The sequence below is a fragment of the Ornithorhynchus anatinus genome, chromosome 8, assembly GCF_004115215.2.
Source record: "Ornithorhynchus anatinus isolate Pmale09 chromosome 8, mOrnAna1.pri.v4, whole genome shotgun sequence".
Taxonomy (NCBI): Eukaryota; Metazoa; Chordata; class Mammalia; order Monotremata; family Ornithorhynchidae; genus Ornithorhynchus; species Ornithorhynchus anatinus.
Genome location: NC_041735.1, coordinates 11885462 through 11911628, shown reverse-complemented (window position 1 = coordinate 11911628; position 26167 = coordinate 11885462). Strand labels below are relative to the sequence as shown.

General features: G+C 43.6%; 1 protein-coding gene across 4 annotated transcripts in view; it reads right to left on the bottom strand.

The window, feature by feature from the left end:
• CASS4 (Cas scaffold protein family member 4) overlaps nucleotides 1–26167 on the bottom strand; it is a 34118-nt gene that overhangs the window by 3857 nt on the left and 4094 nt on the right. The window contains exons 1-5 of one of the 4 annotated variants that reach the window (XM_029070039.2): nucleotides 20487–20677; nucleotides 8921–9355; nucleotides 5296–5400; nucleotides 4084–4170; nucleotides 1490–2884 (exon numbers count right to left, since the gene is read on the bottom strand). In XM_029070039.2, the coding sequence (XP_028925872.1) occupies nucleotides 1490–2884; nucleotides 4084–4170; nucleotides 5296–5400; nucleotides 8921–9355; nucleotides 20487–20498 (2034 nt within the window). In that variant the 5' untranslated portion in view covers nucleotides 20499–20677. Of the gene's footprint in view, nucleotides 1–1489; nucleotides 2885–4083; nucleotides 4171–5295; nucleotides 5401–8920; nucleotides 9356–20486; nucleotides 20678–26167 lie in introns of those variants that run through there. The other 3 variants (XM_029070040.2, XM_029070037.2, XM_007671405.3) reach the window with 3 other exon arrangements.

Sequence of the window (26167 nt, the reverse complement as noted above, 5' to 3'; positions counted from 1 at the left end):
ATTGTTGGTCAAGAAAGAGAAGCAAAAAGGGGAAACAAAAAAGAGACAAAAATAAAACCATCCAGATGCCTAGGGGAAGAAAAAAAAGAAGGAAGAGATAAAAACCAGGGGAAAACACAGGAAAAGGATGTCACAAATAAAAATAAATGTGCGGGGGTGAGGGAGAAGATGAGGAAGGAATGGATGAGTAGAAGAGGCATCCAAGGAAAAAGAAATAGCAAAATGTGAAAGGAAGTGTGTCAATCAATGCGGGAAAGAGACCAGGGATGAGAAAAAGCGAGTGATTTAGATCCTCAGAGTCAGTGGGAGAGATTCATTAATTCATTCAATCGTATTTTTTGAGCGCTTACTGTGTGCACAGCACTAAACTAAGCGCTTGCAGTGTACAACGTATGTCCGTCGGTCTCCCCCCGATTAGACCGTGAGCCCAGTATGAGCTCTATCTGTTGCCGAATTGTCCATTCTAAGTGCTTAGTACAGTGCTCTGCACATAGTAAGTGCTCAATAAATACTAATGAATGAGTGAATACAATTCAGCAACAGATAGAGACAATTCCTGCCCAACAACAAGCTCACAGTCTTAAAGGGGGAGACAGACAACAAAACCAAACAAACAGACAGGCATTGAGAGAGATAAGAGGGAGGTTGGGTGTGTGGATAGGTGGGATGGGGAAGTTTTTCCAAATTTGATTATTCGATAACCTTCCATTATTTATATTTACTTGAAGGCTATTACCTCCTTTCCGAAGCCTCACCACCCTCTCTGGCCCTTTGCCCTTCTCGCCCCCAAATTCCTTCCTCTCCAACTTTGAAGAACCCTACTTCTTAGAAACTCTTGCTCTCCTGAGGTCCTGCCCCGTAACCTGTTGTTTCCTGGGAAGATATTTTTTTAAGAAAGCAGAGCTTTTCCCTTAAATCCACAGACAGTAAGAACACGGGATCATTTAGCCCCATTTGCCCTGAGGGTTCTAAATCTCACGATGGCTTAATTAATACAGATCACCATTTTTGGCTGAGAATTTCAAGTACTGAAAAACGTTTTTACTCAAATTGAATTTATCAAGAGAACCAGGCTTTTCAGCTTGGTTTGAAAATCAAGTGGCCTAGTGTTAAGAGCACGGGACTGGGAATCAGAGGTCCCAGGTTCCGGTGCCGGCTCTGCTCTACTAGCTGGCTGTGTGATGGTGAGAAAGTCACTTAAGCTTCTCTGTGCCTCTGTTTCCTCATCTGTAAAATGGGGATTCCACATCTGTTCTCTGTCCTACTTAGACTGTGAGCCTTCATAGAGGGACAGGGATTGGGTCCGACCTGATTATCTCGTATCTACCCAGCGCTCAGTTCTCTGTTGGACATATAGTAAGCGCTTAATAAATATTACACTTATCGGTAGTAAAATTTGGCTACCAGCCAGGCTAAAATTCCTAATTAGTCCAATTTGTCCTCTTTTTCATTTCATGGGATTCCAGGCATCACGTCATTGGCTACATACCTGTGATTCAACACTTTCACCGAGATCTCCCTTGTTTCCACTTGAGACGTCGAAAGAGCGTTGACTTTCCCTTGGTGTGGTGAGAGAAATATTATTTTGGTGTGAATCAGTTTCTCTGCTCCTGGGAAGCTGGGTGCATTTCGCGATTTTGTACTCAGTCCTCACGTTCAGATTTGAGGGCTCTTCTTTCTTCCGTTTCGGTTTAAAGAGGAGCTTCCCGTTGGCCACGATGATGGCGGCAAAGCGCTTGATATCTTCTGGAATGGTGCGGGCCACCATGACAAATCTATCTAGGTCATCTGGGTTGTTCTGAAGTTTGTCTGTGATGAGGACATCCAGGGACCAGTTGCAGTTGTTCAGAGACTCCTTTGTCTCTAGGAGAATCTGGTAGGAGTCGGAAATAATCTGTAGCTGCTTTTTTATTCTTGTTTGTAGGTTACTATCCGTGAGGTTGTCAGCGTTCGTACTGATATCCCGGGCAAAATCCAGGAATTCTCCCAGAGATTCTTGGATATGATCAGCGGCCCTGTGGATTTCATCAATAGTGGACCTCAGGAATTCCCTGAATCTCCACTTGCTGCTCACGAAGATCATTAAGCTAGCTATTGAACTAGCCACCCTGTGCTGCAAGCCAGTCATGGTTTCTTTGGCCAATTCAAGGTCCAGGGCAGCAGCCTCTTGGTCTTCTGGTGAGGAAAGAGATGACGAATCAGTCGAAGAGGATGAGCAGGTAGAAAGCGTGCTGGCCCTGCTGTCTACACTGGAAATGGAGAGTCGGTCGCATTCGGATGGCGTAGCGGCCGCTGATTTGGCATCTTTGGCCAGCCAAGAAGGAACTGCGTAAGCAAAATTTTCAGAAGCCCCATCGCTTGTCTCAGGCTCTTTCCTCTGCGTGGACGCAGGGGGCATCCCTTTTGGGATATCATAAATGTTTTGCTTGGTGTTCTGTTGTTCGACCCGAGGAATCAGAAAGCTGGGAGGAACGTTGTAGTTCCCACTCGGCTGCAAGAGGACCGCGTCCCTGGAGGATGGAATGTCATAGATGGGGACCTCCTGCAAAGAGATCTTTTTCTGCACTGAAGGAACAGTGCACGTTTGTGGATTGAACGGCTTCTCTTTGCTTTGGGGAGAATGATGTGAACCGGGTGGATTTCTGGCAGGGGGAACATCATAAAAAGGTGCTCGTTTTTCTGGTGAATTCGATGGAGAGGCCTGCTTCAGACCTGCTTTTTCTGGCGACGCTGGAACATCATAAATCCAGCCTGGTTTCCGAGGAGTCGGCAAAGTGTTGTAATGTTTGACGCATTTCCTCAGAGACGTTATGGGTGAACAAATTACAGAGGTTGCATCTCTTTGAGCGGGGCCTCTTGCCGTTGAAGGGGGAACATCGTAGGCCTGCGAAAACACCACAGGGAGATTCATTCATTCATTCAATTGTATTTATTGAGCGCTTACTATGTGCAGAGCACTGTACTAAGCGCTTGGAATGTACAAATCGGCAATTTGTATCAGGTGAAGAGCGTTCTAAAAATCACTTCCATTTGACTTGAAATTGACATAGGAGATTGTAAATATGAAACTACTAACATTTCCAACCAGGTGTAGGTAGGACTGGTAGAAGGTATAAATGTTAAGCGTTATTAGGGTTATAGGTGAGGTGTATGTAGGTATAGGTGTTGGGCTAATGAGCTTGGGTTTAGATCTTCGTAAAGGCCTTAGCACCATGTTAAAAATTGCCCCAGGGGAGTGAAATTGCCCACATTCTTTTCACAACTCCTCTTCTGTCCTTCCTGGGGCAGTTTGATAGGGAGGGCAAGGAGGGTGACATGTCTAACACCCCAGTAATAATAATAATGATATTTGTTAAGCCCTTACTATATGTTGAGCACTGTTCTAGACCCTGGGGTAGATACAAACTTATCGGGTTGGACGCAGTCCCTGTCCCACATGGAGCTCACACTCTAATCCCCATTTTTTACAGATGAGATAGGTGAGGCACAGAGAAGAGAAGTGACTTTCCCAAGTAGGGCAGCCGGGATTAGAACCCAAGTCCATCTGGCTCCCAGGCCCGTGCTCTATCCAGTAGGCCAGGCTGCTTCCCTAAAGATTGGTGTTTATCACCTTCCCTAGATCAGACCTCTGATAGCCATTCCCTGGCTCCTACTGGGATAGTGTACTGGGGTGTATTCTTTTAATTCTTTAATTCCTTAATTCAATTTAATAGAGAAGCAGCATGACCTGGTGGATAGAGCGCGGGCCCGGGAGTTAGAAGGACCTGGGTTCTAGTCCCGACTCCACCATTTGACTGCAATTTGACCTTGTGCAAGTCACGTAACTTCTCTGCCTCATCTGTAAAATGGGGATTAAGATTGTGAGTCCCATGTGGGCCAGAGATTGCATCCAACCTGATTAGCTTGCCTCTACCTCAGTGCTTAGTACGGTGCCTGGCACGTAGTAAGGGCTTAACAAATACCATATTGCAAACACAGTGAAGTCAGTTTCTTAATATCATTTTATTCCTCTGTTTTGTGCCAGCGTGGCAGATGTTTGCTATCTGCTAGTCCGTGACCTAGCATTCTGGGGATTATACTTACACTGCTTTTTAGAGCATCTGGCTGAACAATGATTCTTGCCTTATCTGGGCCAGCTGGAATATCATACACTTGATGCTGCTCCAATTCCTAGAGAGAAAAAGAGAAAACAAATTCAGTTTTTTCAGGCTGCAGGCAGGATATCACAGATACAACAAAATGATATTTTTTTTCTTTTTAAGAAAGCAAAGGTGTCTGAGACCCTCTGATTTGCTTCCGATTTACCCTGTGTGAAAATTCTCTTGATACTCATACAGAGCACATTAAAGTTTAAATTACATGGAAGAAACTATAATAATAACAATAGTAATGATAATAGTAATGATGACGATGAAGATGGTATTTGTCAAGAGCTTACTATGTGCCAGGCCCGGTACTAAGAACTGGGGTGGATATGAGCAAATCAGGTCAGACACAGCCCATGTCCCACATGGGGCTTACAGTTTCAATCCCCATTTTACAGATAAGGTAACTGAGGCACAGAGAAGTGAAGTGACTTGCTTAAGGTTACACAGCAGACAAGTGGCGGATACGGGACTAGAACCCATGCCCTTCTGACTCCCAGGCCCATGCTCTAGCTACTTACACTGGCTCCTCCAAGTTTCCCCTTCTTTAATATGTCAACCAAATGGAGAACCAGCGAGCCTTTATTTACCTGAACTCGTTCTTAACCCTTCACTTCCTCTATACCGTTCACTACGGGCAGGGGACGTGTCTGCTAATACTGTTGCATTATACTCTCCCCAGTGCTCACTGCAGTGCTTTCCACATAATAAGAGCTCAATAAATACCACTGATTGCTTGAGTGATTCCTGAGACCAAAGTTTAAGTTTGAATGAAGCCAAATGTGTTTGGATAGAAACATTTTTACACCATTGCCTTTTCTAATGAAAAAAGGGGTGGGGCAGAAACATTTAAAACTTTGATGTGCTGAATTTGAAAGTATTAAATCATGCTAGAGCACTAGTAGTCATAGTGTTTATTAAGCACTCACTGTGTGTAGAGCTCTGTACTAAGTGTTAGGAGAGAATACACAGGTGGGAATTAGCCATCCTGCGTCTGGCCCCTGACACCGGGTCCAGAATATCGCTTTTTGGAGCTCTGAGCACTCGATGAGCTATAGATACTGACTAGGTTGGGCCTCCCTGGCTTCTGTAAAGATTAATTTAGGGCATTTCTTCTGGGAATTAGAGCTTCATCAAAAGATTGTCTCACCTTAGGGAACAAGGACCCAGTGCACTGTTGAGATGGAACATCATATACCTTGGCGTGAATAGTTGGTAATGAGGCCCGGCTAGGCCTAGGGAGAGTGAAAAGGGCCTTTGGAGGAAAAGTCAGAAAAAGGTTAGAAAGGAAGAAGTTTCTGAGACTCACAGAAGGCTAATCAGAGTTATAGTCAAAACTAAGTTAGACTGCACTGATGCACTCCCAAATAAAATGCCATGTTACCCAAAAAGAAGCTTCATGGTTATGGCACCAGGGTGACTTTTCTATTTAGATAAAATCCTTCACTTTCCAGAATGAACGCAGTCTAAAAGATTAAAACTTTTCAGAAGTGCCACATTTTAGAAGCACTACTGACACAGGATGATCCACACGCTCAGCTACTGCCAGTAGCTGCTAAGTGTAGATTTAGGGACTTGGGTTCTTTAATCCAGTTTTCTGCATAATAACCTGGGATGTACGTTAAAGAGAAAATTGAAAGAATTCTTCAGCAAGATTTCCCATCTCTTAAAAAATCAATCAATCAATGGTATTTATTGGTATTTACTGTGTGCAGAGAACTGTACTGAGCACTTGGGAAAGTACAGTACAACGGAGTTGGTAGACGTGATCCCTGCCCACACAGAGTAGTCAGTCTACAGCAGCTATTAAAACTATTTAAAGATTGGGGAACTCAAAGAGTATAATCGCACATTTACATACGTACTGTGGGGCTGGGATGAATATCAAAGTCCTTAAGGGGTGCACAGCCAAAGAAGTGCACAGAAATCTAAATCTTTCATATCCCCCAAAGTCCAGATCCTCTCCTGCAGCTACACCAGCTGTAAAAAAAAGCCAGTGACAGAAACATGGCAGAAGACTTTATCGACCCCTTGTTTTCCCCTCTACTAACTGAATAAGAAGACCCAGTGAAGACTCAGGACTAGTTGTCAGCCATCATTCAAGCCCACATGATTTAAATACTCTTTTAAGCTCTAGTGACCTGATTTTAGCAGGATATGTCATAAAGACCAGTAAGATCAATAAAACCTTCAATGAGAGCCAAGGGCTTTTAGGAAAGCAGCATGGCCTGGTGGGAAGAGGACGGGCCTAGGAGTCAGAGGAACAAGGTTCTCATCCCAGCTCCACCACTCGTCTGCTGGGTGACCTAGGGTAAATCACTTAACTTCTCTGTGCCTCAGTTTCCTCATCTGTAAAATGGGGCTTCAATCCTACTCCTTAGTTGGACTGTGCTCCCCATGTGGGACAGGGTCGTGCCCAACCTTGATTATCTCATATCTACCCCTACACTCAGTACGGTATTTAGCACATAGTAACCGCTTAACAAGTACCCTAATGATTGTTCTTATTATTTACTGAGAAAAACTTCTCAGTGAGAGTCTAAGAAGACAGGAACTGATCACATAAATGCCCAGCCTGTCTAGAGAAGCATAGAGAGGGCAGAGTGAAGCAAGCTATTTAAGAATTATGATGAGAAGCCTGTGATGGCAAGAAGGCAGAGGAAAAATAAAGAGTTAAAGAGTAGCAGATTGGAACCCAAATTCAGGAACAAACTGAACACAGAAGTAATTTGGTCAGTATGTGGATCTACCGCCTGTGAAATCTAAAATCGTGTCTTTCCTTATTTTTGCTTTTTTTAGCTTGAACCTAGGCCACAAACGTTTAGTTCGAGTTCTTTGAATTATGAAAAATTGAAGTCAACAGAAAACCTACAATAACCAAGAGAAACTGAAACAAAACCAAGACCACACTCTGTAAGTGGAACTACAGAGGATAGCTTGTCTTCTTGTCTCACGTTGACTTTAGAAACCTGAACGCTCTCAATGCCTCTACAATTTTCGGAGAAGGAAAGTCCATCACTTTATTTAGTCAGCCTTTTCGGTGATCAAAATCCTAAACCGAAGAGATGCAGCATTTTGAGATCTCAAAGTACAGGAGGGAATGTGAGGGGATTGAGGGTAATGTCAACACTTGCCCAGAAACTGCCTGCACGATTGGAAGACTGATGCGTATTCTTTGCCTCATTTCCTAAATACAGGCGGGATGGAGCTGACAGCAGGATCCTTTAAACGGCAAATGCTTTATTTCCACTTCTGCCAGAAAATTATGCTGAAGGACAGGGAAATTGGCTAGAAGACCCTGATGATCCAGTGTAAGTCTAATGTCAACTATCCATAGGTGATAATTGCCATCTATGACATAAGAAGCCTGGAAAAGCAGTGAAGAGGGGGTGGGGGAAAGATCAGGAGGAAAATGACAGAGAGGTTAAGAAAATAAGGAAAGAGAAGAGACATCCTTACAAGATCTAAAACTGGAAGCCTGAGGGTCAGCCTCAGGAGTAAGTCTTTAGCTGCTGATGAATTCTGGTTTCTGGATTCCTCTGCCGTAGCTTTTAGGTACAGACCTAAAACCCTCCCTCTGACCATTTTACTTGTAGTCTACTCTAAATTGTTAGTTATTGAGAAAGAATCAAAAGACAAGGGCGCCAAACTAGGAAAAAATGCATTCTGGGGAATGAAACTCTATATTCTTCCCCATATGCAGGCAGATATTTCCTAGAGTGAGAGTTAGGAATGTCAAGGGATAAAGTTAGACAAAGGTAAAAGGTAGACCCTAGATATTAGGGTCCACTACAAGGAGAGAAAGTGTCCAATTTTTCCTTCGGTCCTCTAGTCGCCGGCGGCAAAGACAGAACATGAGACTGGAGGGACTATTTGTCTGACTTCAGGAATGGCATTTCTTATATTCTTTAGCTTTCAATCTAATATTTTCTTACCAATGAGAGAGCCAACCACAAACTCTCCCTTAAGCAGTTCTTAGTGCTTGCTGTCTTTAAGTTAAGAGTCTTTGAGGTGTTCAAGGGGAGGGCAGACAAAATAGCCAGAATCCTAGTCAAGAAAGGAAGAAATGAAAAATATTGAAAGGGCCCAGCAGTAGCTTCTCATTTTCTTTCAATAGAGTCAGTGACAATCTTATAGTAGCGTTAGCCAGCTGCCAAAGAACAGCTGAGCCCGTCAGCAGTTATACCAGTTGCTCCGGAGTATCTAGGAAGGGAGAAGGGGGGGGGGGGTACTACAAATTGACTAGCCCCTTAAATCGGGCTGACTGCTGCCTGGAGGGTGGTTGTTTTTTTTTTTTTTGTGGGTGAAGATCGGTGCAGTCCAGCACAGCAGTTGTTCTCTGTAACAACTGTGCTGTTTTGCACAATGCCACCCAGGGAAACACAAAATTGAAACTATGTAAAGCCCTCAAACAAACTTCCTAATTTTAAGAAAATCTTTCAAGCTGAAGATGAAAGAAGCACTGAAGGGCTATTGATAAGCATCCCCAGAATGTCCAGGGGATAAACTAGTGCACAAACTCATGGAAAACACCCTGGGACCCCTTTTCTTGCCTAAATTATACCCCAACCTGCAGCTCTTTGGGACAATCATTATGCATTGCGTTCTGGGCCCAGAGCAGGCTCTGGAGAATAAAGAGCGGAATCTCAGAGGACACGGTAAGAGCTAGGAGATAAAGAGCTAGGAGATAAACATTTCACTTAACACTTTTCAAAAGTCAGGACTCCGGCACAATTTCCCAACCATCAACCTCATGGTTTAGCTAAAAATCTTACCTGCTTGGCAAAGCCGACGGTCCGCTCACTGAGTATTTTTGCGGAAGTCAGAGGTCCTGGTAGTTCGTATACTTGATAAGTAGCTGGAGACAGTTGCGGAGAGGGCTTCTTAACCCAGCCAACCATCTTTTCGTATACGCCTGCTGGAGGGGAAGGCTTGAGGTCAGACGGCACCTGGTAGGAGTTCTGTGGACCAGAGGACGATCCTTCCAAGGTCCCCAGTGGAGGAGAGAGCCTGCCAGCCTGGTTATCAGAGAGAAGCTGGAGCCGGTTAGCGGGAGCCAGTCCCTTTCTCCCGTGGAGAGAACACTTCCACCATCCCTCGCTCTCCGGGACATTCTGTTCCAGGACGATAAGGATGTCTCCTCTGCTGAAGGCTAGCTCATCGGCACATTCGGCCTGGTTGTCATATAAGGCCTTTGCTAAGGTGTTCTGCTGTGGGGGAAAAAACGACAACATAGATACGGCTATAAGATCCGTCGGGGAGGTGGGAGCGATTGAAAATATCAGCTCTGCCCTACACTCAAATCTTTTTTCATTCCAGTTTCAACTGAACATTTAGTTTCTGCATATGTTATACATTTACTGCTAAGACTCTCACTAATTCAAAGGTATATCAGGGTGCATTTGAGCCCTAGTGGAGTTCCAGCTATACTTTTCTTTGGATGACATCTGAGGGGGCTTACTTTTCTGCAGGGAGTCCATGGTTCAAAACAATAAACGAGCCAGCACTTTCTTTCCCATTTCTAGATGAGGGACATCCTTCCTCTCAAGTCAGTGAAGACTCTTAGGGTTCTAATGGAGGCTGATTGATCTTGCAAGTTAACTTGATCGTGCAAGTTAAAAACCCTTAGGATTCACCAAACCGTGGGACCAAATCCTCTGAAACTTCAGAACTTGTCAGATGGTGGGGTGCCTTTTAGCTGAACCTTTAATCCCCAAGTCCAGAATTAGCTGGGTTGATTTGGTTTTGGTGGCCGGGTTTCACTGCCTGAGAACATGACTTATGAGAACATTCAATGAACGTATTTGTTCAATTTAAGCCAAGTGAGATCAAGGAAAGACCACACCCCATCAACGATCAGTGGGGACGGGTAAAGGGGAAGCACGAGTAATTTAAATCGAGAGGTCATTACAAATATTTATTATAACTGCTTCATCTGTTCACCACCAAACTTCTAGCAGAGTGGCTAACGATGACAGTTTCGATTTTCCCAAGTTTTTCTACCTACCCTAATGGAGATTAGGTGAAAAACCGCAAGCCACTGAGCATTAAAGAAAAAAGAATCGATCAGTCATCTACTGAGCACTGTACTAAGCACTTGGGAGAGTACAATATAAGAGAATTGGTAGCTCTTTTCTCCGCCCACGGGGGCTTACCATCAAGAGGGGAAGCCAGGGCTCCGGATAAATGCTAAATGGACTAGCGGAAAATTGCTTCTGGGAGAGTTCGGCGGAGATGGTGAGAAACTTTTTGAGAAAAAGCCGTGTGTCTTTTGCTAACTATCCTATGGGTATGACTTTTTCTAATAAGGGGAAAAAGAAAACCCGATCCTTTTCCCATGAAATGTATTTGAAATAGCACTTGCTCTTGAAATTGGATTCCTCTTATTCCTAACCAGAGCAATTGCTGTACTGCAACAGCTGGTTGGAAGTACCAGGAGGAGGAACAGCTCAGCTGATTGAAGTGGCCTGTTGTTGATAGAAATGTCTTCTCAGCAATGGGCCTGAACCAATGGGTCCTTTATGTGACCCAGCTTCATCTACCCTTATGGTATTCACAGCTGTCCACTGAGATGGACATCAACAGTCTTTATTTGGGGACATCTTGATTATCACTGTCATGTGGTTGTTGCCTAGAATGTAATAGCCCAAATCTCCCAGTTGATTCAACTTCAAAATGACTCTACATCCTCTTGAGAGGCATTAGATCCATTTCCAGAGGAGGGCCACACACACCTACGGTCCTCTCAGGTTCCTTTTTTTTCTTTCTAACTGACACAGAGTTAACTCTGTGTCAAGCATTGGATCCTGTGGAAAGTGTGGCCGGGGAAAAGGCGGAAGGCAGGAAAAGATGGCATAAGGCAGAGATGAAAGGAGGGAAAGGCAAACAGCATAGCCTAGTGGATAAAGTACAGGCCTGGGAGTCAGAGGACCTGGGATCTAATCCCAGCTCTGCCACTTCCCTGCTGGGTGACCTGGGGCAAGTCACTCAACTGCTCTCTGCCTCAGTTTCCTCAACTGCCAAATAGGAATTGGAATAGGAATAGGAATTGAAAACCTGTTCTTCCACCTAATTAGACCGCAAACCCCATCTGGGACAGGGACTGTATCTGGCTCGATTAACATGCATCTAACCTAGCGCTTAGAACGGAGCTGGTCACGTAGTAAGCACTGAACAAGTACCATAATAAAAAAAAAAAATAAAAAGGAACGAAGAGAAATGTGACCGGTGTATGGAAAGGATGAGGATGTGGAGGATAGAAGAGTTTTTGAGGCAGGAGTGATGCTATTCAATCCAAAAATTTATCATTTGACTCTGCCCATTTCAAACTGCAGCAGAAGTCAGTGTCCCTTAATGAGGTCAGTGACCTTCATGAGGTTGTAATAGTAAGAGCAGTTCAAAAGAGAGTAAATTGGAAAAGTGGTTAAAAAGGCAAAGGAAACGTTACAAATGAGATCTGGCTGTAATCTACTGCCTCTTTTAACAAAATGTTTTCTGCAAATATCATATTTGAAGTAGAAAAGGTCAAATATTTGAGCTAAACTTAGTCTGATGCATTTCCAAGGGCAGTCTTTGAACTCACAAAAGAAAATATTTCCATTTTCAGCTGAAAGTCAATCTAAAGAAATCCCAGCTGTGGTTTTAAACGGTTTCTTTTTTATTATTAGCATTTTCATTTGCAGCCATTAAAGAACCAACCAATGTGGTCTTTGCCAAATTAATTTTCACAATTCCTGTCTAACCAGGTATTAAATGAGGATGTCCAAAAGGACAGCAGTACCAAACAACACAAATGAAATCAGCAGTAGCCTACTGGAAAGACCAGGGGACTGGGATTCAGGAGACCCGGGTTCTGGCCCTTGGTCAGGGCATTTAACTTCTGTGGGCCACAGTTTCCTCATCTGTAAAACGGAGATGTAAGAACTGTTGCCTCTTATACTGGGAATCCCGTGTGCCACAGAGACCATCTGGTCTGATTATCTTATTATCCCAGTGCTTGACACATAGTAAGCATTTTATAAAAACCACCATGACTCTTATTTCATACCCCAAGGGTGCTTGATAGGCATAAGAAGAGGAGAGAGTGGGATAGATCTCTAGGCAAGTATTCGCCGAGGGTGATGTGCCAACGGCCAAGAAATGATAGTTAAGTTTATAAACATTTCTTAGTTCCTTCATTTGCACTACTTGAAGAAGCGATTTTAGTGGGAGACAGGGTGTCTGGGGAAACGATCCACATTTGATATTACGGAATTCAGAGCCTCATCATAATCAGATTATCATTTGGATGGCAGGCAATGAAAGTCTGTACTTTCCAAATCAGTACTGCAATGAGGAGTGAAGACGGCTAGGATGACTAAGGAGAACTCGAGTAGAAGTTTTTCTAAAAAGGCTACAGGCCACTTGGACACAGCAGAGCCTGGAGGGCAGTGCAGGGAGGGAAAGCACGGTTAGGGGATTTTTGTGCAATTGGACAAGAGGGCAATCTGCAGGAGCATTCACAAATAGGATCCATGATTTCTGAATCCCTAGCTAAGGTATCTTTTGTAAGAGGACTGCAGCCCCGAGCAAAGTTCTCACATCATTTTTCTTTTTGGTGAATTACTATAGCTCGACTCTTGCTGTTGCATTTCTATTGAACAAGCACAGCACTTTTTCCTTCCCAATTTGGGACCTAAGTGACATCTTTCTCGAGCTCACGTCTTGCACTTGTAACCTCTTGTTTCTAGTCACAGCCTCACTTTAGCGGGTTCTGTATTAAGACATCTTGTTACGAAAAGACAACTTCCCTTTCAAGGGCACAGGAGGGCAGAAGTGCCAACTTTCCATTCTGAGCACAGGGGTAAATACCAGAGTGGGACTTCAAAGGGCAGGGTGAAGAAAAGGCAGGAAAGAGACCTGGCCAGACCCCCAGAGACACTTCCAGGCACACAGAGATCCAGAGATGCAGCGGGGAATGCATCTAGTGACACACTCAGAGCAGAGACCACCGCCATGGTGCCACAGAGACCATAGCCAGACACTGATCTGGAAAGGAGAAAACAGAGAGAGAAGGAGAGAGACAAAGATAGGTTGCCCAGGACCCAACCTGCTCTAGCTTCCCGGTCAACTACAAGAGACGACGAGGAGCAGAATTTAATCAATCAATCATATTTATTGAGCACGTACTGTGCCCTGCACAGTGCACAGTACTGAGCGTTTGGGAGAGCACAACACAACAATATAACCGACACATCCCCTGCCCACAACCAGCTTGCAGTCGAAAGGGAGACTTAGCCTCATCTGCTGGTCCTGGCCAGCTGGCTGTCAGGGGTGAATTTGTTCCAACAGCTCCAATCCCAAGAACACCCTCTGCCTCAATAACCTCGCTGAATTTATTGGCCCGTGAGGAGGAATGAAGTTGAATTTGCTCATTTGAACATATCTTTATTACCCGATTTATTTTAATGAATGTACATCCCCGTGATTCTATTCATTGCTATTGTTTTTGTCTGTCTGTCTCCCCCGACTAGACTGTAATGGGCAGGGACTGTCTCTATCTGTTGCCAAATTGTACATTCCAAGTGCTTAGTACAGTGTTCTGCACATAGTAAGCGCTCAGTAAATACTATTGAATGAATGAACGAATCAGGATCTTGTTGTAGAGGGAACATGTCTACCAACTCTGTGGTATTGTACCCTCGCAGGCGCTTAGTACAGTGCTCCACACACGGTTACCACAGAGAAGCAGCGTGCTTAGTGGATAGAGCACGGGCCTGGGAGTCAGAAAGACCTGGGTTCTAATTCCGGCTCTGCCACACGTCTTCTGTGTGACCTTGGGTAAGTCACTTAACTTCTCTGAGCCAAACTTACTTCATCTGTAAAAAGAGGAATTAGACTAGGAGCTCCCTGTGGGACAAGAACTGTATCCAACCTGATTAACTTGTAGCTACCCCAGTGTTTAAATAGCGCTTGGCACATAGTAAGCACTAAACAAATACTACTACTATTATTATTATTATTGTTATACAATTAATCGATTGATTCCTCATTAGTAGGTAAAAGGAAGTAGCTGAAAAGGTTCTGGCACCCACTGACCTCAAGTTTCTAATAAAGTTAACATAAAATGTGAATATTCAATAAGCCGTTCTGCTGCCTCCTGCTTCGAAATAAAGAAGGAACACAGATAGTTTAGTTTCTTAAGAGAACTTTATAAATGACACTTTCTGTAGCTTTGTTTTCATTTTTTAATTGCATCCTCTGGCTTTTCCTTCACTCTAGTATTAGTAGACTGACAAGCACCTGTTTGTTTGTTTTTTTTGTCAATTTCCTTAGTGACTGTGGTTACCCACAGTGACTTTAGGAGCAAGCAAGCCTTACCATTTTAATAGTTGCAAATTAAATTTTCCTCCTTATTTGGGAAGAGTGGAGGGGTTTTTTTTAATGTGGAGGAAGTGTGGTCTCATGGTGAGAGTGGAGGTAAAGGAATCAGGGCTTTTAACTTAACTCTTAACCATGCTGCCCAGTGGTGGCTTTGGAGGCTTGATGCAGGCTTCGGGTTTCTTTTGCAGGATCTTAGTTGGGGCACCTTTGCACAGGGAGGCTGAGAGCACGGGCATGAAGAGAGTTGGTGAGCCCTATGCTGTAGTGGGGCCAGTGGGGGAAAGCTGGAGGGAGTAAATGACTTGGTGACAGAGAAACAGCATGGCTCAGTGGAAAGAGCACGGGCTTTGGAGTCAGAGGTCATGAGTTCGAATCCCGGCTCTGCCACTTGTCAGCTGTGTGACTGTGGGCAAGTCACTTAACTTCTCTGGGCCTCAGTTACCTCATCTGTAAAATGGGGATTAAGACTGTGAGCCCCATGTGGGACAACCTGATTCCCCTATGTCTACCCCAGTGCTTAGAACAGTGCTCTGCACAAAGTAAGCGCTTAACAAATACCAACATTATTATTATTACTTAGACGGGCAGGAGTTCCAGAGATTCCCCAGTTTAAAAGCAGGCAGACAAAAAACCCAAAACTGGCCGGGAGAGAGTGTGGCCGTGAATGAAGAGGAAAGAAAAGTTCAAATTTTCAGGCTAAAAAATCTAGGAACCACACAGCTTCCTTTTTCATTAAAACTCCCTTTTCAGAAGCTACATGAATGTTCACTATTTTAACTTCCTTCGAGCAGATTTCATTACCTCTGGGCTAGCCAACTCTAGTCATTGTAATGTTTAGGGGAAAGTGAGGGGATTTTTTTTTTTTGGATTTCCTTTGACTGGTATGGAAGTCTCCTTGGTTACTTTATGCCATTCATTTTTTTCAATCAGCAGAGATGGAAAGAGCCAAATTGTAAACCCTCTCATGATTATTTAATGAGGATTTTTTGTGGGTCAAGTAATTCTTTATCATCTCAGAAACTCCTATCTGGCTCCAAGAAATAAGTCAGGACAATCAATGGAAAATTTGTTTATGTCATCTTTATCAGGAAATCAGAAGTAGATCAACAACATCAGGAGCAAAATGCTGATTGAAGCAGCTGTGGGGAGCACTTTGATCATCTTTATGAACTGTGGTTTTCCTTTAATGTATTTTGGTAGCCACTAATAGTATGTAAACACAGGCCTATGAGATCAAAGTTTAGAGATTGGGGCTGACTATTTGAGCTGGCTCTTGAGCATTCATCCTTTTCTATTTCTCTGAAGTACAAGATAGGAAGGACAGCAAGATTTCTGATTGAAGAAAAAAATCCCCTCACCAATCCCATGAACCCCACGCACACTTCCTCCATCCTTGCCGAAGAAAACGGAAGAGGAGAAGGAGAGGCAATTCCTGAATGTGGATTTCTCTGTGCTAGCCTGAGGAGTCTTTCAGGAGAGCATTTTATGACCTTTTTAGGAAGAATGGAGAGGTAATCCGGATGTTTTCAGAACATTATGGATCGCAGGCCTCGTTTCCCTGCAGACTACAGGACCCAGTCATTCCAAATAGGTGAATATCTACTGTATTCTTAAATATCTCCAGGGAATGAGATTTCACCACCTCCCTCGGTCCCTCGTCTAGGTGTCTCCTATGTAATGGGACCAGATTCCAGTATTAGGTGGCCTGTTTAGAATTTGGGGGAGCGGTATCCTGACACCTGAAAGGCTCTGCGGGGACCCATTAGGGTTTTGCTAGCATCCAGAGCCCTGAGGCGGCGGTAGGGAGGAGGAGAAATAGATGTGAGGCTGCCAAGTCATCATCTCTTCTCCACCTGGCTTCTCCTTCTCTTCCTTTTCCTGTGTCATTGAATTGGTCCTTCCCAGGCCATTTCTTGGAGTTTGAAAGAGGTTGGTATGATGTGTTTCTGGTAAGGTTAGAAACAGCTAAGGAGAGTCTAGGATGGGCCCGCAAGCCATGACAGTCGTGGCAGGAGCTGAGGGTGGCACTGGCTGCTTTAGCCTGGGCTGAGTGTTGACGGATGATGATTGGATGACTCTTTGTTCCTCCCCCCTCCTATCTCTCTCCCACTCTCCTTCTCTGCTCACTCTCTCTCCTTTTCTCTGTCTCTCTGCTCACTCTCTCTCCTTTTCTGTCTCTCCTTTTTCCCTTTCATACTCTCTCTCCCTCTGCCTCTCTCCTCCTACCCACTCCTGTCACTTTGCCCCTCTCTCTGGGTCACACTTTTGGCCACATCCCTGTAGGCCCACCCCCTTCCCCTCCCCACTCCCTCCCCACCCACCATGGCCCATCTGGAACTATTTCTCGTAAATCTTAAAGTCAGGAAGTCCTTCCTTTAGTTGGCCTCATTCACCACCTGCTGTCTTGATAGAAGATAAGAGTTTGAGGCTTTCCATTTAACCAAACCCCTTAGTCCTCTGATGACCAGCCTAACTTTGCTGCTTACTTCATAAGCGCACTGAGAACAGTGCAATACGCTTTGGAAATCAGCCCATAATGGCCGACATCAAACTAGGAGCTGGAGAGAGGCAGCTGCCATTTCCTTGAGGATAGAGGGGAGAAGGGTCTGGTTTCATCAGACTCCAAATAACTTGCCTGGGGCTTCTTTTTGGCATGGGTATCTGGGAGTAACAGATACTAAGGTCTGAACCAGCTTGGCTGATGCCAGAACTGAGAATCCCATGGGGAGACCAAGATGTCTCTGGCTTCCTCCGTGAGAGTCTATGAGTCACGATCAGAGATCTAGTGAGGCCTGGGACATTCTAGCTCAAATTGAATTCTCAGGGCCACTGAACCATATGGCTCAAGTCCTGGAGATCATGAAGGAGGAATGGCTCAAGTCACCCACTCAGCTTTTCTAGAACCCAGGGATTGGTTTCATGTTTCCACATGAAAACTTGCACTGCAGTACTCATACCACGCCTAATGCCTCCTGCTTGTGCAAAACCATTTTCTTGGTCACCGCATTTTCCTGCATCCAGGAGGATGCAATTTGTGAGAAGACCGTTCCTTAATTCTGCCGTTGCTTCCTATCAAAAATGTGGAATGAAAGGTGATAATAATAATAATAATTATGGTCTTTGTTAAGCTTTTACTATGTGTGAAGCACTGTACTAAGTGCTGGGGCGGATACAAGAATATCAGGCTGGACACGGTCCCTGTCCCACGTCACAGTCTCAATTCCCATTTTACAGATGAGGTACCTGAGGCACAGAGAAGTGAAGTGATTTGCCCAAGGTCACACAGCAGACAAGTGGCAGAGGAGGGATTAGAACCTATGGCCTTCTGACCCGTGCTCTATCTACTATGCCGTGTGGCTTCTCATAATGAAGATCCATGTACTGGCTGAAGTGAGTGTCCTAGGGCTTGGACATTCAGGACTGAGCCGGACTTCCAGGGGTCACAGTCATTCGTTCAGATCCCGGGAGGCAGGTGGCGGTTCCTGTCCATAGGCAAAGATCCACTTGGGGATTCTTGAGTAGAGCTCTTCTGACCCAAATCCTTAGAGTTCAAGCCAAACTACAGTGGGTCTTGAAACAGAGGGGAAACTGGTGATACAACAGCATCTTATCTCCTCAGTTCCGCCTCTCAGTGATGCAACTCCTGCTGTTTAATTTTGCAAATCTTGACACATACAATTCAGCTAGAATGCATGTGTTTATTAATTAGTCTGGAGAAAAAGCAAGGGCAGAGTGGGGGAACATTCTTCCAATAATATTGGGATGCAGTGTGTGGAAGCAGTCATTCAGTCGGTCAATCAATGGTCTTTATGGAGTGCTTAGTATATGAACATGATGTGGTGGTTGAAAAAATGATAAGCACCTGGAGGAGTATATCGTCAGAGTGCTGGAACTGGTCATCTAACTAATTCCCTACAGCCTAAATCAGCCTAGACAAATGAGAATATATCCTGACAAGGCCACCATGCCACTGAGAAGCAGCGTGGCTCAGTGGAAGAGCACGGGCTTGGGAGTCAGAGGTCATGGGTTCGAATCCCGACTCCTCCACTTGTCAGCTATGTGACTTTGGGCAAGTCACTTCACTTCTCTGTGCCTCAGTTACCTCATCTGTAAAATGGGGATTAAGACTGTGAGCCCCACATGGGACAACCTGATCACCTTGTGTCCCCCCTAGCGCTTAGAACAGTGCTTTGCACAGAATAAGCGCTTAACAAATGCCATTATTATTATTATTATTATTAGGTAGGGGTCCCAAGATTACAATAGATTGCAACTCTTTTTTTTCCAAAGGTATTTGTTTAGTGCTTACTATATGCTACTAAACGCTAGGGTAAATACGAGGTTGGACACAGCCCGAGTCCCACGTGAGGCTCATAGTCTTTTATTTTATGAGGCACGGAGAAGTTAAGTGATTTGCCCAAGATCACAGAGCAGACAGGTGGCAGAGCCGGGACTAGAAACCAAGCCCTCTGACTCCTAGGCCCGGGCTCTTTCCACTAGACCACGCTGCTTCTTATCATACAGGCTTGTCTTAGTGTTTTGGATTGCCACCTATTGCTCTACATTTTACAAAAACCTACCCAGTATGGTTTGCAGGACTGAGAAACTGTCACAATTAAGACCATTTTAATAGAAAGAAGCCTCTTCATTCCCTCCCACATTAGTTTAGGAAGACCTCTCAGAAAAATACAATGCTTTGATTGATTCCTCAAAATATGGATTTTAAAAATCAATTTCTAGAAGGAGTGAGTAGCTAAGGACTATTTAGAATAGTATAATGTTGCCATATTTGAATTCCATAACTCTCCCTCACAAACAAGGAACTTTAAAACTTTAAAACTTTTTTTTCTGTGGCTACCTATCGCCTCTCTGTGCGGATGTGTGGAAACTCTGAGAGTCCCTTGGAGAAAACTCTAGATGCTTTTTCCCTTTTCATTTGCCAGAGCCATTGTGGGTTAGTGCAATTTTCTCGATCCGGACAGAGTGATAAGGCTTGCTCCGAATAACTAGGCCCCGCCCCCCCCCCCCCCCCCCCCCCCCGCCACCCCCCCAGATCTGCAACATTAGCTGAAATGTTTAGAAAATATCACTTCATTTTTCACTGGGGTACTGCCTGAGCAGTTAATGGTTACATCACATTACAAGATAGGCATTTAGCTCTCACGGGAATGGGAACGGTTCGAATCTCCACTCTAGATTACTGAGGAGTAGATGAGACCAAGGTTAGAACAAGAGAAGGAGAAGTAGAATCAGATTCGACTCCTGGTTCCAACACTGATTTACTACAGGAGTAAATCAGTCCTCCCTTTATATCCCAGTTTTTCCTTCCGAAAAGTGAGAAATAAAACTCTGAACTTGAAATTTCTGAGACAAAAGGCAGAAAACTAACAGCACAAAATCATTTAATCTGAAGCTTGTCACAGATGGAGTTCGACAGAGTTTATAATGTTATATCATCTCGATATTTTAAGTTTGGAAAAGATAATAATAATAATGATTTTGGTATTTGTTAAGTGCTTACTATGTGCCGAGCACTGTTCTAAGCCCTGGAATCAAGGTAATCAGGTTGTCCCACGTGAGGCTCAAAGTCTTAATCCCCATTTTACAGATGAGGTAACTGAGGCACCGAGAAGTTAAGTGACTTGCCCAAAGTCACACGGCTCACAAGTGGCGGAGCCGGGATTAGAAACCACGACCTCTGATTCCTAAACCCGTGCTCTTTCCACTAAACCACGCTGCTTCTACGACCAACAAATATAATCCCTTGAACGAGGCATCTTTTTTTTTACCTGATATTTTAGATTTCGATTGCAGATTTAGATGGCAGTGACCAACGTTTTTGAAATTCGTAAATCATCATTGCCAATTTTTTGAGGGTAGAAAAGGTGGATACCTTAAACTGCCCCGAAAATCACAACCTCAAGTAATCGGAAAAACTTGAGAAATTATGTGACAAAGGAGAGAATTTCTTGTACTTACATTGACCTTCATCTTGTTTCGTCCAAGTACGGCTGACTACTCCATAGCCCAGAGGAACCCAGTGCTCTTTGAGAGAAAAATCTTTCCAGTTTGAACTGGAATTCCGTGAGGTTTGGGTTGGAGTCTAAAAGTATTTGTGCCTTGGACTGTATTCCCTCTACAGCTGTTCTTTCTAGGATCCCTGGTCTCAAGTCAACAGCCATTAGGAATGAATTGAACGAGTTACATAATAATTTATCCCGGTGGTTCCAGTTGGCTCACAGTTCAGTTCATGCAAATGAAGCTGGTGGGGTGGGGAGCCGGCTGTAGGAGGGATTTAGCTATAAACCTCCTTGGATAGCTCTAGGTCTGAAAAAAAGGGTTGAATAATAAAATATTTCCCCATGTAATAGCTTTAAAAGTCATCTTAATTACTTAGGGGAGTATTTTGAATAAGATGGAAATTCGGGGCCTTTTTATTTTTATTCTCTTTTTCCCCTTTCACAGTCTTAGTTTAATCTTCTTAGAATTATTCCAGGTCACTCAGGTGAAACAGTCACCGTAGAGACTTTGAGGACTTGAAGAATCAATCAATCAGTGAAATTTACTGAGCACTTACTATGTGCTGAGCACTGTACTAAGCACTTGGGAGAGTACAATACAACAGATTTGGCTGATACATTCCCCGTCCACGATCTTACAGAGGTTACACTCCCCAAACCCACCCGGTCAACGAGTGGAATTGAGATACATTTACCGTGCACGATATTCTGATTTCCCGTAGACATCTACACTTTGTCAAGCGCTTTGTACTTTTTGTACAGTGCTCTGAGCACAGTAAGTGCTCAATAAATAAATACCATTGATTGATTATCCAGCTTCTATGCTTAAATCTCCCATCAACTCATACTGCTCATACACAGTTCTCAGAGCTTCTCTTCAATCTCTTCTTTTTTTTTTTGTTCTGCCCTTTTTCTTTAAACTTTCCCTCTACTTCATCTTACAAAGAAAACTTTTTTTTTTTAACTAAGAAAATATCCATTCAGAAGGCAAATGTAATTTTTTAAATCCCCTAGGTATGTCATCATGTGATCAGGCTGGACATAAGGAGTTACCCACTCCAGGAATTTGAAAGCTTTTAGATCAAAAGCAACTTAAAACCCCTACTATTAATAATATGTAACCTATTTCCAGACTTTTTTTTATATCCTCAGCTCTTGAAGAGCTATATGTCAAAGCACTGCTGGAAACAGATGCAAGATTAAGTGAATGATTTGTTTTATTTCAAACTGAACATGATCAGCGTAGCCTAGAGGAAAGAACACGGGCCTGGGAGTCAGAGCACCTAAGTTTTATTAGTGACTCCACCGCTTCTCTGTTATATGACCTGGGGCAAGTCATTTAACTTCTCTTTGCCTCAGTTCCCTCATCTGCAAAATGGGGATTCAATTCCTGTTTTCCCTCCTACTTAGATTGAGAGCCCCATGTGCCACCTAATTATCTTATATTCATTCATTCATTCATTCAATCATACAATCGTATTTTTTGAGTGCTTACAGTATGCAAGGTACTGCACTAAACGCTTCGGAGAGGACAATATAACAATAAATAGACACATTCCCTGCCCACAGTGAGTTTACAGTTCTATCCCAGCATTTAGTACAGTGCTTGGCACAAGTACGTGCTTAACAGAACCACAACTATTAATTATTATTATATTACATTGTCAAAAAGTCAAAAGGCCTTGTTCTAAGGTTTAGGACTTAAGACAAAAGAGCTCCAAACTACATTTGTTGGCAAAGCCATTTGGGGTTAAATTTGCAAAAGTATAAGTGCACAAAGGCAAAATCAGCAGCTAGGAGGGCAACTACCATCGAACCTCACAGATTACAGACAAGAAGACGCAAGAGAGATAACTCACGGTACAAAAGATGCAGTAACGTGAATTGGAGGCAGAGAACCGAGGAGCCAGGCCTGTGACTGAGGGAAGTTCAGTGCTTAAAATGAAGAAAAAAATAAATCTCCAAACCCAACGTAAAAGCTAATGGTTCCGTGTTGGTGCCAGATGGAGACAGGTCAGATGGAAACCAGGCTGCTGGCTATAACTCCTGACCATGGACACCCTGGTGTTGAGTATAACGTACGGTGAATTTAATGCCTTGTCACACAAATGATTCTTATACTTTTGAAAGGGCAGAAAGACAAACGGTGTGGAAGCCTCACCTACCTGCGTTGAGAGAATTGTCCAACAATCCTTAATTTTGTTTTATGTCGATCACTCAATCATTGGTATTTACTGCACACTTGCTGTGCAGATTCATCCATTCATTCATTCAATCGTATTTGAGCACTGTACTAAGCCTAGGGAAGTACAATACAGCAATAAAGAGTGATACACAACGAACTCACAGTCTGGCGGGGAGACAACATCAGTATAAATAAACAGACATCAATATATATAAATAAAATTATAGATATATACATAAGGACTGTGGGGCTGGGGGGAGAGCAAAGGGAACAAGTCAGGGTGATACAGAAGGAAGTGGGAGATAAGGAAAAGTGGGGCTTAGTCTGAGAAGGCCTCTCGGAGGAGATGTGCCTTCAGTAAGGCTTTGAAGGGGGGAGAGTAATTGTTTGGCGGATTTGAGGTGGGAGGGTGATTCAGGCCAGAGTAGAACATGGGCCAGGGGTCGGCGGCGAGTCAGGCGAGATCGAGGCCCAGTGAGAAGGTTAGCGGCACCAGAGGAGCGAAACGTGCGCTCTGGGTTGTAGAAGGAGAGAAGCAAGGTGAGGTAGGAGGGGGAGAGGTGATGGAGCACTTTAAAGAAGTGTGGCTTGGTGGAAAGAGCCCTGGCTGGGGACTCAGAGGTCATGGGTTCAAATCCCAGCTCCGCCGCTTGTCAGCTGGATGACTTTGGGCAAGTCACTTCACTTCTCTGTGCCTCAGTTGCCTCAACTGTAAAATGGGGTGAAGACTGTGAGCCCCACGTGGGACAAACCTGACGACCTTGTATCCTCCCCGGCGCTTAGAACAGTGCTTTGCATATAGTAAGCGCTTAACAAATGCCATCATCATTATTATTATTACTATTAAAGCCAATGGTGAAGAGTTTTTGATACGGAGGCGGATGGGCAACTGCCGGAGACTTTTGAGGAGGGGGATGCGGGTCCTGAACGTTTCTGTAGAAAGATGATCCGGACAGCGGAGTGAAATATGGACTGGAGTGGGGAGAGGCAGGAGGTTGGTGGGTCAGCAAGGAGGCTGATGCAGTAATCATTCATTCATTCAATAGTATTCATTGAGCGCTTACTATGTGCAGAGCACTGTACTAAGCGCTTGGAATGTACAAATCGGCAACAGATAGAGACAGTCGCTGCCCAGTGACGGGCTTACAGTCTAATCTAGGCAGAATAGGAAGAGTGATTGTATTAAAGTGGTAGTGGTTTCGAGAGAGAGGAAAGGGCGGATTTTAGCGATGTTGCGAAGGTGAGATCGCCAGGATTTGGCGACGGAGTGAATATGCAGATGACCGTATCGCCACTTGGGAAGCTACAACAGAGGAAGTAGACAGGATCGCTACCCTCCAGGAGTTGACACTGTAGTTGATCATCACCTTGGTCAGGTCTACATCGAGAACATAGGACATATTTCCTAAAACTGAATTTGAACGTCTCTTTTTATAGATTCTTGTTACAATACTTCTCATCCCTTATGAATAAAAGGAAAACTATCATCTCTTTCCACTTCAACCCCGCTCCCTCCCCCCACCCTTCTTTTAAGCCGTTTCCTCTGAAGGCCCTTGTCATTTCCTCCTTAGTCATCGGCCCAAAATTACGCTATTATATTTTTACAGTCTTTTCCCTTGCTATATTATCATTTTTGACAACATACACTGTATTTTATTTAGCTGAATGACTTTTTTGGTAGAACACTTTTTTTTGTTTGGTCTGAGGTATCCCTCAGAACCTTTTTATTGAGGGTTTGAGGATTAATTAACTTGACAAAGAAAAAGGTACAGATATATTTGTTTTAAACTATACGAAAGTTGTTACCTCTCCAATTCCACTGTGACCCCGGTAAGAAGAAAAGGGACTGACAGTAAAGGAGGAAAAGTAAGTTAGGTAGATGGAAGAATTTATTAATGGATTATTGCCGAGCTGTTTGTCACCAAGAGAGTGTGGAATTATTTAGACTCTCACCTGACTGGATTATGAAAGTTCCAATCCCCTCAAGGCAGGGATCAGAATAATAGCAAGATGGAATCCATCCACTAGACTTTTAGTTCTTTGGAGTCGGGATCTTATCTACTGATTCTATTGTATTCTCCCAGGCACTTCTGCAAAGTGTAGGTGCTCAATAAATACTATTGAGCGAATAATTGATTTGCACAGAAATTTACAGTGTGGGAGCACTACAGAATGAGTAAAGCAAAGTTCTTCAGGATCACAATCTCACGTTATAAGACAACTGGTTGTCATAGCCCGAACTGAATACCTATGTTATAAATTGGGATCCCACGATGTGATAATTGCAAAAGGTGGACAGTAGGGAGGATAAGCTATTTAAAACACGCTGACCAATCCTGCCCACAAGAAAGAAAGTTGAAAGGGCCTGGGGAAAGAGATTTAGTAGACACATTCCCTGCCCATAACTAATAGTCCAGAGGAGAAGACATTCTGTTGTACTGTACCCTTCAAGCGCTTAGTACAGAGCTCTGCCCATAGTAAGAATTCGAAAAATACCATTGACTGATTGATTTAAACATCTTTTCCAAAGTTATAGCTGTCTATAATTGAACAACGAAGATGACAAATGCATATAATTATATATGCCCAGAAAAGATAATTAGTAATAGTCTATTAGAAATAACTCAAATATTTGATGATCTATGAAAAAAAAATTTAAACGACTGAATTTGCTACGATACAAGTAGGCCTTTGCACTGGAGGTCATACTACTGATGGCAAGGTAATATACAAGCAAGTGAGGGTGGCTGCTTGGACCAGTGGGTGACTAATGATTCATTTAAATAGAGTGTAGGTAGTATTGTCTTGCTTTGTGTATGGCTCTTGCTGGGCTCGGTTTTGCATCTATCCCTTCCCTGCTTGAACCTCTGCTAATGGAGAGCAAGCTTTCCCATGACTGCTGCCTGCTAGATGCGCATATCTGTTGCTCTTGTCTTTCACTGCATCAAAAGCAGGATGCTGGCTAGGGAATCAGAGGGCCAATTGAGAACTGGAAATCTAAAAATGCAAAGGAAGAAAAGCAGGTAGCCAAGAGGCTCAAATGGATTTTTTTTTTTTTAGATTGATCTCCTGAAATTGGTGATAGAGATTCCCATACCCAAAGAGGGTTTTTTGTCTATTTTTTTAAAGGTAGCACAGAGGTCAGAGGGATTGGATTGGATTATGGAGACCACACGGAATGCTGAGGCCAAATTGATGAACTAAATATGCACGATGATGAGGAATTTTGAAGGAACTTCACAGTGAAAGTCAACTCTGTTATATTGTATGCAACTCTGTTGTAATGTACTCTCCTAAGCACTTAGTACAGAGCTCTGCACTCAGTAAGCATTCAATAAATATCATTGACTGAAGCTGCAGAAATTCTGCCTAGATTATTTAACTTCTCATTAGAGATGGATCCTTTATGACAGGATCAGTGGTAGGTAATTTATCCATAAAGAGAATAAATCTTA